General features: G+C 44.1%; 1 protein-coding gene across 1 annotated transcript in view; it reads right to left on the bottom strand.

The window, feature by feature from the left end:
- MAP4K4 (mitogen-activated protein kinase kinase kinase kinase 4) overlaps nucleotides 1–16,667 on the bottom strand; it is a gene marked incomplete at its 5' end in the record, with an annotated part of 149,039 nt that extends 132,372 nt beyond the window's left edge. The window contains 1 exon segment of the mRNA XM_010829864.1: nucleotides 16,443–16,667. Coding sequence (XP_010828166.1) covers nucleotides 16,443–16,667 — 225 coding nt within the window.
- Nucleotides 16,668–16,690: the final 23 nt, after the last annotated feature.

Here is a 16,690-nt window from a genome sequence, read left to right as displayed (position 1 = left end):
ATAAAATCACCCTGCCAATACTCTGGGAAACAGCCTGGAAAATGGGTAAGTGCTAAACTTAAGTCAACTGAAAAGCCTTAACACCCAGTTTCTCCACTGCCTGCTAGCTATGTGACTGTAGGCAAATTATTTAACCTTACATATTATTCATATGGGAAATGAGGATTAAAATTAAGAAATATATACACAAAAGATCTCATGAAGTCAGTACTCAAGAGGGCAATTATCTTTTTAACATACCACCAAGATGGCCCCTTTCTTTACTAACTCAAATAAATCTTATCGGTTCCAAAACTCCCACAGGTCCGTCCAGTCTCCAATGTCCAGCCTGTTTTCTCTTGTGAGTGTTCATCTGCACATTCCCATTCATTTATACAGTCACATTTCTAGAGCAAAGTCTAAGGAGTCCTCACTGGGCTCAGCACATCCTGATTCTTCCCTAAATCCACCAAAATCAGTGTGCGGAATACCCTCAGCTCTCAAGCGCCCTGGACATTGCCCCATTGTGTGACCCGCTGACATGAAAAAGCAATCCACGTAAAGAAATTAAGTGTAATGTGGGAGAACCTTAATCTCTGGCACTCAACCCTCAAATCTCATCATTTGTTTTATTCTTCCTGAGAACTGGAACTCATCTCCAAATTCCATCTTCTGACATGTAAACATCAGACACAATCTGGTTAGTTCACCTGTATATAGATCTTATTTCCACTTCATCATCAGCATTTTAGGGAAGGAAGTACACTTCACTTACTCTCCTCAACACCAATGAGAAGCTTGCAAAGAACATGCCAGAGACGCATGGTTTCCTCCAGGCCCCACTCTCATTTCCTGCTGAGCTAAGTAAAGCAGGTCTCGTGTTGCCATATATGAATCCAGGCATCTGACCACCTAAAACCAAAGCTGACATATAACTGACTTCTCCAGGGCATCTTCCCAACCTAGGGATCAAACCTGGGTCCCCTGCATTGCAGGCAGATTCTTTACCATCTGAGCTACCAGGGAAGCCCCATGACTGACTTATCCTTTTCCTATTATCATCCATTCAAACACACAGATGAAACTCCTAACTCTCAGCTGATAACACTGCAATTACTGATTAGACATTTTTTGTAAAATGAAGATTTTTACATTTTTATTTATGTGGCTACACCAGATTGTAGTTTCAGCACACAGTATCTTTAGTTGTGGGATGTGGGATCTAGTTCCCTGACCAGGGATCAAACCCAGCCCTCTGAATTGGGAGTGTGGAATCTTAGCCACTGGACCACCAGGGATGTCCCTGGTCTCTTCTTCTTATACGGGCACTAATGCCATAAATGCTTAATTTCCATGCTTATTCAGGGTTGATTGATATCAATGATGAATTTCATGGCTTTCCCACAATTTGCTGATGAAAGCACATTTCTTTGATTAATTACAGAAGACGGTTGAGGAATATATTTCTTAAACTGTTTTTGGGGGAAGAGGGGCTCATTTGAAACGTAAGATAATTACAACCATTAAGTATAAATACATTGTGTGTGTGTGTGTGTGTGTGTTATCACTCAGTCATGTGTGACTGTTAGTGACCCCATGGATTGTAGCCCACCAGGCTCCTCTGTCTTGGAATTCTCCAGGCAAGAATACTGGAATGGGTTGCCATTTCCTTCTCCTGGGGATCTTCCCAATCCAGAGATTGAACCTGGATCCCCTGCCTTGCAGGCAGACTCTTTACTGACTGAGCCACCAGGGAAGCCCAAAACATGTTGTACGAAATGGCATAATCTTCTCAGAGTTAAAGTTCATTTCTCAAAGGCTTCTTCACAAGTAGAGGAAATGCATTTTAGCAAAAGCTCCCTTCCCTGTAGTTTAGTCTGAGCAGGTTGCACGGGTGAAATCTGTGATCTGGGTAGTTCCTCTTTTGCTAGTTATTTATAAACAAGCAGTTTAAAAGTTAAAAACTATGTTTTGAGAGTATAAGAATAGTAAGTGTTAAACTAAATCTGACAAGACCATTATGTAGCATTTACGCAGCACCATCAGATTTCCAAAGTGCCTTGAAGTCACTACTGTTTCTTAGAGCACCGCATTGGGTTGGATTTGAGATTTATCTGCACTCATATATGAGTAGCCCTGAAGATTTTCAACAACCTGCTCTGTCCCAAGGCCAGCTGAGTTTCCAGACTGTAATTGCAATGGAAAGATCCTTGGGTATTTGTTACTCCTGGTGATGGGAGGTAGGAACTTCTTCATTTATCATTCAAACTGAAATACTGCACTAGCAATGCACATTTTTTCCTCTTAGATGACATATTTTAGGCATACCAAAGATTCTGCTGTAACAGAAATTTTTGATTCATCAACCCTTGAGGTTCAAGGCAAACTATTCTTAGTGTTTCAGGGCCAGAGTCTTTGATCTTCCTTAAGAAACATAGTTCTCTATGCTTCTGATAATGATAGGTATGTTACCTAAGTATATACTTGTACATATCTGGAATAGACTTTCTACAGTGAAATTCTCCACAGTGAAAATTTTGTAAGAGATGATATAATAATCTAGGGAGAGCTATTTCATATCTGGACAGCTTGGCATGGTTCCATTTCCTTGCCTCTTTTTGTCTCCCCTCTGCTGTACTGTATGGTACTTAATTTATAAAGGTTTTGAAAGAATCAGTGACATTATCAAGTCATTCCTTAAGGCATTTGCAGGAGGAACCGAGAGTATCTCTAGATGTTCTCTCACCAATACTGGGGGATGGGGTGGGAACTGTCTGTGATCTGATTGGTAAAGAATCTGCCTGCAAATGCAAGAGACACGGGTTCGATCCCTGGATCAGGAAGATCCCCTGGAGTAGGAAATGGCAACCTGCTCCAGCATTCTGGCCTGGAGAATTCCATAGACAGAGGAGCCTGGCGGGCTACATTCTATGGGGTCACAAAGAGTTGGGCACAACTGAGGAGGTGAACACACACACACACATGAACAGACACATTAGTCTGCAAAACAATAGCTCTTCCATCATGAGAGGAGTGAGTCCTAACCTACAGAACTTTTGTCAAGTGCCAGAAAAGCGTCTTGAAAGTATGTGCCGCGGAAATTCAGTAGTCCTTTGCAAGAACAAGCTTGGAGGACTACTCCTCACTCTTCCCCATTTCCAAACCTCCCACAAAGCTACAGTAATCAAAGCTGTGTGGCCCTGGCAACAGGATAAATACAGAGATCAAGGGGATGGAGTGGAATGGAATTCAGAGTTCAGAAATTTAAATAAGGGAAAAAAAGTTCAGAAATGCTCGCATTTAAGGTCAATGGTTTTTGACATGTGTATCAAAACAACTGAATGGAAAAGGAATAGTCCTTTCAACAAAGGGTGCTGGGCCACCGGATATCCACATGCAAATGAATGAAGCTGCACCCCTACTTCGAATCCACACAAAATTAATTCAAAGTGGATCAAACAGCTAACCATAAGAGTCAAAACTATGAAATTTCAAAGAAAAACATAAGAGGAAATCTTCAATAATCTTAGCTTAGGCAGTAGGTTCTTAGATATGACACCACAAGCACACAAAGCAAGAGAAACAGTAAGCTGACCTTTATCAAAATTAAAAATACTTCTGTGCTTCAAAGTACATCATCAAGAAACCAAAGTCAACTCACAGAATGGGAGAAAATCTTTGCAAGTCATACATCTGGCAAAAGACATGTATCCAGAATACATAAACAATTCTTAGAAACGAAAAACTTTAAAAAACAAAAAACACAATTTAAAAATGTCCAAAGGATATGAATACCATTCCTCCTAATATATTCAAATGACGAACAAGCATATGAAAAGATGCTCAACATTATTAGTTATCAAAGAAAAACAATCTAAACCACTAAAATGAAATACCACTAGGATGGCTCTAATCAAATAGATAATCAGATAATTACAAGTATGCTAAGGAGGTACAGAAACTGGAACCTTCATACACTGCTGGTGGGAATGCTGAACGGTCCAGTTGCTTTGGAAAACTAGCAATTTCTCTAAAGGTTAGAGTTAACATGTGACAGTAAAAGCAATTCTACTCCTAGATAGACAACCAAGAAAATGAAAGCAGTCTATACAAAAACTTGCACACAAGTGTTCACAGCAGCAGTATTCCTAATTGACCAAAAGTAGAAACAGTCCACAAGACCCTCAACTGAATAATAAATAAAACTAGTACTTAGATTCAATGGAATGTTATTCTGCAACAAAAAGAAATGAAGTACCAATACATACTACAACACAGTGAAAGAGAAAGTCACTCAGCTGTGTCTAATTCTTTGCAACCCCGTGAAACAGTTCATGGACTTCTCCAGGCCAGAATACTGGAGTGGGTAGCCTTTCCCTTCTCCAGGGGATCTTCCCAACCCAAGAAACCAAACCCAGGTCTCCCACATTGCAGGCGGAGCCTTTAATAGCTGAGCCACCAGGGAAGCCCAAGAATACTGGAGTGAGTAGCCTATCCCTTCTCCAGTGAATCTTCCCGACCCAGGAATCGAACCGGGACCTCATGCATTGCAGGCGGATTCTTTATCAGCTGAGCTACCAGGGAAGCCCTACTACAACACAGATGAGGCAAAAAAAAATGACAGAAGATGTCGCTCATCTCCAAATACGAGCACCGCAGGTTGCTCACAGGGCACCCCGAGGTCTGACAAGCACGCCCTCCCCACCCTACTCCCCATGGGGGTGCTGAGGAGGGCTCCACTGAGAGCTGCTAACTCGGCAAAGTCCAGACACCACAAGAGCAGCAGACAGAGGATGCAAGGTCTCCAAAGAGACATGTGCTCTGGGAAAACAGAAAGGGCTGGCAATTACCATAATCAATCGGACACACCCCTCTTATCTCTATTCCATTAACCAGGACGATGAGTCATCACCTCCAAGGCTCCTCACCCATCTCTGCCTCAGCCAGAGACAGAATTTAAATCATAAAGTGTCACCGTATATCACAATGTCTACTTTATCAGATCTAGCTTAGTAATAGGCTCCCACGGCCCCCTGCTCTTTCCCACCGGCCACATCACCCGCCTCAAACTGAGGGCTACCTGCTGCCTGACGGCGCACTGACCACTTTTCTTGTTAATTCTACCAAGAAGGTCCATACAGACTTGGACCATAAAGAAGGCTGAGCGCCAAAGAATTGATGCTCTTGAACTGTGGTGTTGGAGAAGACTCTTGAGAGTCCCTTGGACAACAAGGAGATCAAACTAGTCAGTCCTAAAGGAAATCAACCCTGAATATTCATTGGAAGGACAGATGCTGTATTTTGGCCACCTGATGTGAAGAGCCAACTCATTAGAAAAGACCCTGATGCTGGGAAAGATTGAGGGCCGGAGGAGAAGGCGGCAACAGAAAATGAGAGGCTGGATGTCACCACCAACTCAACAGACATGAGTTTGAGCAAATTCTGGGAGACAAAGGAGGACAGGAAAGCCTGGAGTGCTGTAGTCCATGAGGTCACAAAGAGTCTGAGCTCTGAGCGACTGAACAAAACCAAGAAGGAGCCCGGCACGGTGCCTGGCACACCATGTCCACAGCCAGCAATAGGCTAAGAGACGAGAGAAAGGCTGCTGCTAGCAAAGCAGGCTCAGATCTCTCACAAACAGCAACAAACCGCACAGACGCTAAGCCCCCAAGTCAGGAAGAATAAAGAGCTGAACATCTACAAGTCTGTTCTGGGAATTAGGAGAAGGAGACACACAGAGAGAAAACAGGTATTCTCACTCACCAGGCTCAAACAGGAAAGGCCCTAAAACAGCAGGCGGGCCCCCCGCAGGTGAATGAATACAGCCAGAAAAGCCTGCACCACCGGAGTGCACAACCTCAACCCCGGGCCGTCCTCACTGCCTGACTCGGGGCCCCAGTAAGTCCTATGTCCCTTGGATGCACAGACCTGACCAGGGTAACACTTAGTCTTTGACCTGAGACTTCCCAACTGAATAGTCAGCAAACCACCCCGCAGTTACACAGAGGGTCCCAGAGTCGCTGATGTGGCGTGGGTTCTGACTGCCAACAGTACTCTCTTTTCTTTTTTTGGCCACAACACGCAGCATGCAGGATCTTGGTTCCCCGACCAGGGATCGAATCCTCGCCCCTAGGGTGGAAGCATGGATTCTTAACCAGTGGACCACCGGGAAAGTCCCCATTCACAGCATTCTATTAGGATCTACGTGTGTGTGCTCAGGCATGTCTGACTCTTTGCAACCCTCTCTGGACTGTCAGTATCATAAGCAGGTAAAATTGAAAGCTCTAAGTACAAGAATTTTCCAAAAGTACCCTAGTATTAAATTTAGATTTGACCTGAATGCATTCAAGTCTCTAATAAAAGATAGCATAAGAGTTCTTTAGAATGAAAGATGAAAAAATACCCTAAAAGGTACACTTGAGGATAATCAAATGAGTAACTGTATGCCCCCCAACCCCGTGTGTGTGTGCGCACGCACACGCTTAATCACATCCAAGTCTTCACAACCCCATGAACCATAGCCCACCAGGCTCCTCTGCCCGTGGGATTTTCCAGGCAAGAATGCTGGAAATACTGGAGTGGGTTGTCATTTCCTCCTCCTCCAGGGGATCTTCCCTACCCAGGGATCGAACCCATGACTCCTGCATGTTCTGCATTGGCAGGCTGATTCTTTACCACTGAGCCACCTGGGAAGTCCTGTATTCCCCCACAAAATGCAACAAATCATTTCTTTAACTTCATATACACCCTTCTGACCAAGGATAATAGATTTTGTTATGTTTTTTAAAATCCTGGTGAGTCAATGGTTTCTGTCTGAGATAAAGGAAAACTCCAGTCTTCAGCATCACATGGCAAATGGCTGGCTCTGGACAAGGGAATCCCCCAACACATGTGAAAAGGAAGAACTGGTTTGGTCTAGTTCCCGATACCACTGACCTCACTGATAGTGCACAGTGTGTCTTTACAGTGATAAGAAACTCTTCATGCTTAAAGGAATGACCTAAACTTACAGCGATGACTAACACGGAGGCAGGGAAAGGTAATGGTTTCAAGGGAAGGGGCTGGGTCATCAGAACCAGGAGGTGATGAGTTATGCTGACAAGGAGGCGGGAGACCCGGGCAGACTAACGCCCCCTCTCTTCTTCTGCGGAAGGCTCCAGGTGGAGCTCTTCAGAAAGCGTCTCAGAGGCGAGGCTCAGACAGCCAAAACCTAGAAACAACCGCGACATCCGTCAGCTGGCAAACCGGTGGACAGAACACAGCCTGTCGGCAGCCTGAATGCCATCCTGCCAAAGGGGCACACCACCACGCTCAGCAGCGGGACGAACCTTGAAACATCGTGCAAAGCGAAAGGAAGCACACACCAGCGACCACATGCGGCATGGTTTTATTTATACACGATGTTCAAAAAGGGCAAATTATAGACAGAAAATAGGTGGGCAGTTGTCTGGGGCCCTGGGATGGAACAGGGGGGTTCACTGTGAAAGGGGAGGGGGGACCTTGCGAGGGCAAGGGACGTGCTGAACACTGACTTGTAACAGTCATTCCACTCAGCACGTTACCAAAGATGCCTGAAATGCAGGCATGCGGTGGGTGAACCCCAGAATACATAAAATGTACCTCAATAGAGCTGGTTAAAGGAACAAACCTGTTGAACGAGACTGGTGTAGAGCAACGGCAATAACTTATGAGGCTGGGATGACGTATACACATTACTACACATAAAACAGATAGCCAATATATAGCACAAGAAACGATACTCAATACTTTATAATAATAAATCAGGGGAAATAATCTGAAAAAGAATACATACACACTAATAGAGACCCAAATAAATAAATAAGAAAAATGAAGTCTGGAGGAAAAGGGAAAATAATACAGGAGCTCAAGAAAACCAACCAACCAAAAATATCTACACCCAACACCCTAAGAGAGATAAGAAATAAATCCAAGAAAGAATAGGTGCAGTTTACAAAAAAAAAAAAACTGTGAAAAAGGGCTTCTCATAAATTAAAAATATGACAAGGCTTAAAATTCAATAGAAACATTGAAATGGAAAGTCAAAGGCATTTCATAATAGTAGGACAAAAAAGACTGAAAACTACAAAACAATAGAGGAAAAGATAAGAAAATAAATCAAAGAGGTGACTAATAGGACTTTCAGAAAGAGAAGGCTGGGAATTTGGAGGGGGAAAAAAAGAAAAATTTCCCAGAAGAAAAGGGCAGCTCCTAATGAAAAGAATTAACCAAGCTCTTGGAACAGTGAGTGACAATACACAACAACCACAAAACCTAAGAACATCAGGAATAAAGAGAATATCCTAAAAGCTTCCCCAAAGAAGTTACAACAGGTCACACTCAAATAGAAGAGCAGTGTCTTCAAAATTCCCAAGAGAAAAGTGGATTTCCAGCCAACAGTATTTTCCACCAGCTAATATATAAATCCCATGCAAAGATAGAATGCAAACATTTTCAGCTCTCCAAAGACAAAAGTTTTGCACCTGGAGGATGTGCTTCAGGAAAGTTAAGGCAGTAAACTAAAAACAAAAAAAGGCTGCGGTATCCAGGAAATAGATGGTCGGGGACCAGAGCTAAGACACACCAAAGCTGGGGCACGTATACCTGAACAGCTCCCCTCCAGGGAGAAAAAAGTGAGTCCATAGGCTCCTTGGAAGGAAAGCTATGACAAATCTAGATGGCGTATTAAAAAGCAGAGACATCACTTTGCCAACAAAGGTCCATATCGTCAAGGCTATGGTTTTTCCAGTACTCATGTACAGATGTGAGAGTTGGACCATAAAGAAGGCTGAGCACTGAAAAGTGGATGCTTTCTAATTGTGGTACTAGAGAAGACTCTAGAGAGTCCCTCGGCCAGCAAGGAGATCAAACCAGTCAATCCTAAAGGAAATCAACCCTGAAAATTCATTGGAAGGACAGAAGCTGAAACTCGGATACCTTGGCCACCTGATGTGAAGAGCTGACTCATTGGAAAAGACTCTGATGTTGGGAAAGCTTGATGGCCAAAGGAGAAGTGGGCATCAGAGGATGAAATGGTTGGATGGTATCACCAACTCAACAGAGATGAATCTGAGCAAACTCCAAGAGATAGTGAAGGACAGGGAAGCCTGGCATACTGCAGTCCACAGGGTCGCAAAGAGCTAGACACACAACAAAAAATAAGTTATCTGAAATAATAAGTCATTTGTCATACTTAAGTGTTTTAAAAAAAAAAAACCGTTGATAAAAGCTTAACTCTGCTAGGCATTTGATGTAACTTTTCAAGTGTTTAAAACAGAAAACGGAATCCTATTAGACTACTTGGCTCAGAGATAAGCGGTATAATGCAATTACCATTTTAACCCCAAATTATGATATACTCATATAAGGGAAGCGGGCAGGTATAACAGCTAATTCTTCACAAAAGATCACAACAGTAGTTCAAAAACCATAACTACCATCTCTAGAAGTCAGTTAAGTGTACAAAACTAATAAACCAAGAAAAAGCCATGCAAGCATATAATTTAAAAATATGGCAGTCAATTTCAGATGGATCAACTAAAATCATCTTGGAATAGGACAACTCTAAGTTTCGAAACTGTTTATCTTTGTAGGATCTTAAATAGTAGTACCTTATATACCACAGGGAACTATATTAAATATGCTATAATAAACCATAATGGAAAAGAATGAGCATATAATATGAAAAAGGATGTGTATTTTATATTTATAAAACTGAATCACTCTGCTATAACAGCAGAAATTAACACAACATTGTAGAATCAACTATACTCCAATAAACTAAATTTTTAAAAAAAGATTCGGGATGGTATTTTCTGTACCTGATTTTCTGTCTCTTTCTTTGTCTAATCGGTACTGTATCTTATGGCCCAAGCCCCGTGGAGGCTGGAAAGCTGGCGTTGGGTGCATGGGCTGTGTCTGGGTGCAGGCCTGGGGAGACAGAGCCGTCTCAGGATGTCACACGTCTGGCACACAGTGTCCACCCCGTCTTCCCTGTGCTCCTGGAGGGTGAACGCTCTGCCTGCACCGTGCACGGACCCTGACCATCAGGCAGGGCCCAGCTCGGGCTGCAGGGCAGTGAGTGCCCTGAGAGGCAGGACACCAGCCCCATATGGTTAACCTGTCTCCCGAAATTAGCTCCAAGTTCCTCATGATGCTACACAGATGTCAGTTTCTAAGATCCCAGTTTTTAAAAGCTGACAAGTTCTAAAACTTACCATTTGGTCCTTCCTTTTGAAATTCTTACAGAAAACATTGCCGCGCAACTCAGCGCTTGCCAACACATCGCGCACTCCGCTTGTGAACGATGCCAGCTGACGTTTATTACTGAGCCAGCCTCCTAACAGAGTATCATAAAAACCTGAGACCGTTCTTTCAGCTGCCACGCTGGTCACTGGTGACATTAACGTTGCCCTGGTCTCCATTCTCTTCCTCACCATCCCTCCCTAAGTCCGAAAAATGTCGTTGTTCAGTTGTGACCAACAAATGTATCCTGATGATTCAATTCTTGTGTTGTCATATTATGAGCCCAAAATATTAATAACTGTAAACAGAATCTTCTAAAAGTACTTGGGAATCTCTACCCCCTGATAATCATGTTCCGATGAAAATCAGGTCCCAAATTAAACGTTCAACACAGCTTTTTAATATGTTAACACTGATAATTCAGAGCGGTATTAAAACCAACCTGAATTCACAAAAAATCTGTTTATACTAAATATTTACAGCAATTATTCGCAAGTACCTTTAAGATGACCTGTGATCCACTAGCTAAATATCTAGCTACTTGTGGGAGAAATACAGTTTTTAAAATCCTGATTTTCAAACAGTAAGGTGACGACCTAAAATTGTTTCGACCATTAAAATCATCACAAAAAGTTCTAAACAGGCAGTGTTCGATTTTGAGAACCCAGTGCGGATTAAGTTCCTGACTCCACTACCATCAATTATTGGTCTGCACTCTTGCACATTTTCCTTTATAAGATAGAGAGTGAAGCTCCCAGTGCTGCACTCTGGGCAACAGTCCCGTTTGGTACCCCGGCCTCCTGGGTCTGCGAGCCGTGCACTTGCGAGATAACCTGCATGCGCTGCTGTCTGCCAATGTAAGTCATCAGAACAGAGACAGCGGAAAGCACTGCTGCTAACGATGAGAAGCACAGGCACCCTAAAGTCAGCGCGGCCGAGAGACAGAGCACGCCCGACAGCTCTGAGGGCAGGCAGCCCTTCGGCTTGCAAACTTGCATTTTTTGCCCTTTTCTTAACCAATTCTGGATTTATACCTTGCCTCAAGCCGCTATTCATAACAAGATGAAAGTATATATTTACTAAGAAAGAGAACTAACAAAATAAAAGACCATATATGAAGTGCATGTGTCAAAGCATCCACCTTTAGATTAAAATGCATTTTAGTTTATAGTTTTTTTTTGTTCCCTAGGGATGAAACAACCACCTTATTCCTTGGTTTAGCACACCTGCTCATGGATTCATTACTTCCAAAGTAGGATCTGTTTTTCCAAAAATCATCTTTGCTTTTCCAGGGTCAGTCCACAAAAATCTATGAACACACACACTGTACCAAAAGGGCCCCCGGATAATATTTTTGGATGATGTCAATACACAGAAACAGACATATATCTGAGATCCATTAAGGGGGGGGAAAAGACAAAATACAAGTCTGAAAGCTACAGAAATAAACACTGTATTACAAAGTTTCAAACAATAAGGAGTTTAAAAAAAAACTATCATCAGCAGGGTGTCATCTGATGGTTGGCTTTTCTGCAAGGCTTTTGACATTCCTGATTTAGTTTCATTTCAAAACAGTTTTTGGAAGTTCGGGTTGATAATTATTTTCTAAGAGAGCCACTCGCCTGTGTGTGTCCTCTCCGCCTCCCTTCAACTCAGGCCCAGAATCTTACCAGCAGGAAGAACTCTGTGCCTCTGAACAAGTCTGTACATGCCACTCAGAGGCTGATCAACCCTCCTCTTAAGGAAAACATGCAGTTCTACAAAGTTCATTGTGCCCCAGTGAATGTCTCCACCTCAATTAAGAGCAAGAGTCGCTATCCTGACAAGGTAGGTAACACTTGCAGAAACCCACCCCCACAACAAAAGTTTAAGTGCCTGCTCCAAAATGTTACACTGATGATTTTTCAAAGCTACACAATTTACATGGCACTTTTACTGCTGAGCAATCCAAAGCAAGTTCAGCACTTTCAAAAATCCCAAGGCTCCTTGTCATCCAGCGGGCAAACAGTGGACCCATGTAAAGGACCACACCAAAGCTTGCAGACACGAAGTGAATTGATCAAGGAAGGAAGCCTAAATACTCATTCCAACTCTCTTCTCTCTGATGCCCTCCCTGCCCAGGCCTGGCCTTCCCCACCTCTCCCCTGGACTGCTGCCCCAGGCCAACCATCTCACCTTCTCCTTCTCCAAATCTCATCTGAGCCAGCCTCCTATTCTCAGAGACCCCCAAACTTCCAGTGGATCCTTGATGCCAAGGAATGAGGGGCGTCCTCAACATCAACAGGAATAAACCCTCCTCCAGATGCCCACCACTCCCTAGCCCTCCTACCACTCCCAGAGGGTCACCTTTGGCCACACATACCCCGCTTTCAATAAAAGAGGGGGACGGTATTAGCACAGCGCCTAACAGGTAGCCAACTCTCAGGTTAACTCTACTCCCCATCCTCAGGCCTGGAGGAGCCTCCTCCTCAACCTTCAAGGCCTCCAGCCCAGGACAGGGTCAAAGTCAAGATGCTCATCCGTCCCTCTAGTCAGGAAGCCCTGACTCCAGGCAAGGGCGCTGCTGGATTCTCAGCTCCCTAACCACCCCCTCACCCCACCCCCATGCCCCAGGCCGGTGCAGGATTTTCCTGTCTTTAGCCAAGACATTTTGGACCACTGGCCACTGAATGCACACAAAAAGCAAAATAAGAGTAGCTACCCCAAGAAAAGAAACACAGCCAGCCAAATTTAAAAATAACAAACTCCAATGACACAAAAATGAACTTCAATCTATCAATCCTGATTTGGATTCTTCCCATTATCACCACCCCCTTTTGACGACAATAATTAAAATTCACTACATCTACTACATTCACTACTCGACAGGCACAGGAACATGTTACAGACACTTCTTTTATAAATGTATGGTACTCCGAATGAAACCCTGCAAACAGAAATTCACAATGTTTTCCCCTTTTTAATTTATGAGTATCCTTCCCTATGATCACTCAAAAACCTAAAGCAAAAACTAAGTTTCTCTAAATAGAATACAGCCTATGTCTCACATCCTTTATTAAAAATAAAGTTATGTACTGTTCAACTATACCATTTTAGTCAGGAATGGAGAAAATTCTAAACTCCCCAAGAAAGCCATTTTCATAGACCATCTCAAAACTCAGCAAACTCCCTCTCTCAACTCATTCACTTCATGTAAACACAATCTTCTAAAAACAAGCAACCACTAATCACTCAAAGAGTTCACAGAAAAAAAATAAAAAACAGAAAATATAACAATGAAATAAACTAGGCCTACAGGTTGCTCAGCTTACAGGTGTTTCACCTAAAACTGTTCTTTTAATTTCCAAACTCTGACACTAGTCACACTGATGGAAGTTCAGGAAGAGTAAACAAATGCTAGAGTGTCAATAATCTAATCACAAAACCACCGTATGCAAATCATGCCAGCAGAAACCCTGAACACGCTTCTAGGCATGATGAAAATGGTTCTAGAAACAACAACAGAGGGAGGGGGGAAATGGAGATGTTAGCAGTTTCTGCTCTCTCCACCTCCCAGGGTCAGTTCAAAAATATGAAAGACTTTATCATGAGAATAAGAAAACATATATGAGACGATCAGGAAAATTTAGCGCTCAACATCTGAAACAAACATGGTTACCAAAGCAGAGACGGGGGATACATTAGGGAGTTTGGGGTTAACATATACACACTACTATACATAAAATAGACAGCTAATGAGAACCTAGTACACAGCACAGGTAACGCAAGATTCTGTAATGATCTACAAGGGAAAAGAATCTGGAAAAGAATATTTACATACATACATATATATACACATTACTGAATCATCTTTCTGTATACCTGAAACCAGCGGAGCATTGGGAATCAACCAGATTTCAATTAAAAAAAAAACTGAACATGTGCTAGGAAGGAATTCATTTTTTTTTTTTTGGTGTGAGAAGAGCATGGAGACTACCTAAAAAAAAAAAAGACACCAACTGAAGTATTTATGGGGAAATGGCATCTGAGTTTTGTGTGAAGATAATGGAGGTGGGAGGAAGGACAACAGAAAAAACCAGATCAGTCACGTGCTGGTCACTGCGAGGCCCGTGCTTGCCTCTTCTCCCTCTCTCTCCGGTGTCTGTTTCAAATTCTCCGTAATAATAAAACAACTGCAAGCGAGCAAAAGCTCCCGTCGTGCTCCTGCTTCAGACTGCAGGCCATTGTTGCACAGATTTCCTATAGTTTCCTCAGCTTTGCATAATTTGAGAATTTCTTCTCAATTGTACTTTGTAAGGAGAGAGCCAGAGAGCCTGTTACTGCCCAGTCCCAACGGCTTCCCAAACCTGGTGCTTAGCAAATCGATCCCAAAAGCTTGGGGGGGAGAGTGTGGAACCAGAGGGAAGGAGCAGGGGAAACCTTGGGAGTGAACCTGCCCCAGCTGCTCCGGTTAAGAACCCCCAGCTCCTAAACCCATGAAGACACATCCACGGTTCACTCTCTTTTTCTCTTACAGTTTAAAAACAAGAACAGCTTCTGGTCTACTTCCACCAGCCTTCACGTTCGTGCTGACCCTTGAAGACCCAAACAATCCAACTTCTGTGTAACCAGGTCAAAAACAAGCCCTGGCTAACTCACTTGGACGAAGATGGTCACCACTCGGACCTGGCCAAAAAAACTCGGTCAGGAAAAACCGACCAGTGCTTAAACAAACGCTGAGGCTGGGGAGGACAGTCTCGGAGCCAGTTAGCAGGCTACTCAGGGAGTTGCAACACGACCGTTTCCAAAACTTTCCAAAAGCTTCCAAATTCAGTTGAGCCCGGCAGGCCGAGCTTAACAGGGCTCTCTTTCAAATTCAAAAACCTGGCCCTGGCCCCAACTGTTAGCCAACAGAACACATGCTGATTCACTTGAGATCACCTAAAAAGACGGACTCCATCCAGTTCAGACCACAGGCCAGTACACGGCCGGGATCGGGGGAAAGTTGGGGCTGTGGATAGATAAACCCTATTCACAAAGCAGAAAAAGGGACAATGGGATCCACACTTAATTTGGCCGAAGAAAATGTCTACAGTCAGCTTCCAACACCCCCCTCCTCCACTTTTCACCAGACAATGACAATTCTTCACAGCGAACCACAAAGCCCTGCTTCATAAGATTTTTTTTTTTCCTATCCCAATCCAACTAGAAAACAGGGAACAGCTATGGAACACCCCCGGTGGGGCACAGATAACTTGGAGAGAGCCTTCAGTAATAAGAAACAAATCAGAACACGGAGAATTTCACATTCTGTTTCAAACATTCAAGGGCCCTGCCTCCATTAGCCAGAGCTCTGGGTAATCTCCAGTGTGCACTGAACAAAACCAGTAACACCCTTAGTCTCATCAGGTGCCTATTACTCAGGGCCCACTCAGAGTCTCCGAATTGTTAGTTTGAAGGGATTGGGGGTTGGGGGCGGGGGGGGGGGGAATCATGTTAAAAAAAAAGAGAAAAAGACCTGGGGTAGGTGTGAAATCTGGGCACCCTCGCCACTCCTGAGCTCTGTCTCATTTCTGTTTCAATTACACACCTGTCAAACAGGTTATTCCTGGAATTCAGACTGTATAATCCTCACCCTGTAATTCTTCCTGCTCCTGCTACCCAAACACACAGCCCTCCCCTGTTCCCCAAAATATGCGCCCATCGGTAGAACGTATGCTGGTGATAAAGCAGAATCAGGTATCAGCAAACTCCGCTCCCTGGACTCCCGGCGAGCATTCAAACGGGGCAACACGAAGACAATTCTCAAGGAGGCCAAGGCAGTGCTTTGGGATAATCACAGGCGAGGCCTGCCTATTCTGAATTTTAATGAACACACCAACTCCGAAGGCCAGATCTGGGAAAAACGGGGTTGGGGGTGGTGAGGGGACATGTAGGCTGTCTGATGCAAAAAAAAAAAAAAAAACGCTTTCCCATTTTATGGAAGTGCATGCCTGAGAGTGGAGCGTTATTTCCTTATCTGAGAGCCAGGAAATGAGGTCTTTTCAGGCCAGTGTGAATATAAACTCTGCTTAAAAAACAGCGGGACGGCGAGGCGAGCCCCCTCTCCCAACTTCAGCCGCGCGGCGTGGCCTCCGGGCGGCGGCGTGTCCATCCCCCCGCGCCCCCGGACCAGAAGTTTCAACCCGTCCCCGGGAAACAAAGGAGGCGCCCGCACCGACCTTATAGACTTGTCCGTAGGTGCCATTTCCCACCACTTCCACCAGCTCGAAAATCCCCGCCGGATCCTGGAAGAGAAGGAGGGGAGGGGTGAGCGTCGGAAAGCAGCACAACAATGAATAAAGAAGCAGGGCAGCCGGAGAGAAAGGGCGGCGACCCCAGCGGTGGGCTTCGCGCAGTGGGGTCGCCGGAGCCCAAGGGCCGCGATCCGGGGGCCGGGGGTTTCGGGCGGCGCCGGCGCCGGCGAAGG

Source organism: Bison bison, unplaced genomic scaffold (genome assembly GCF_000754665.1).
Source record: "Bison bison bison isolate TAMUID 2011002044 unplaced genomic scaffold, Bison_UMD1.0 scf7180017864508, whole genome shotgun sequence".
Lineage (NCBI taxonomy): Eukaryota > Metazoa > Chordata > Mammalia > Artiodactyla > Bovidae > Bison > Bison bison.
Note: the sequence above shows the minus strand (reverse complement) of the source record. Positions and strands in the feature narration are given on the sequence as shown.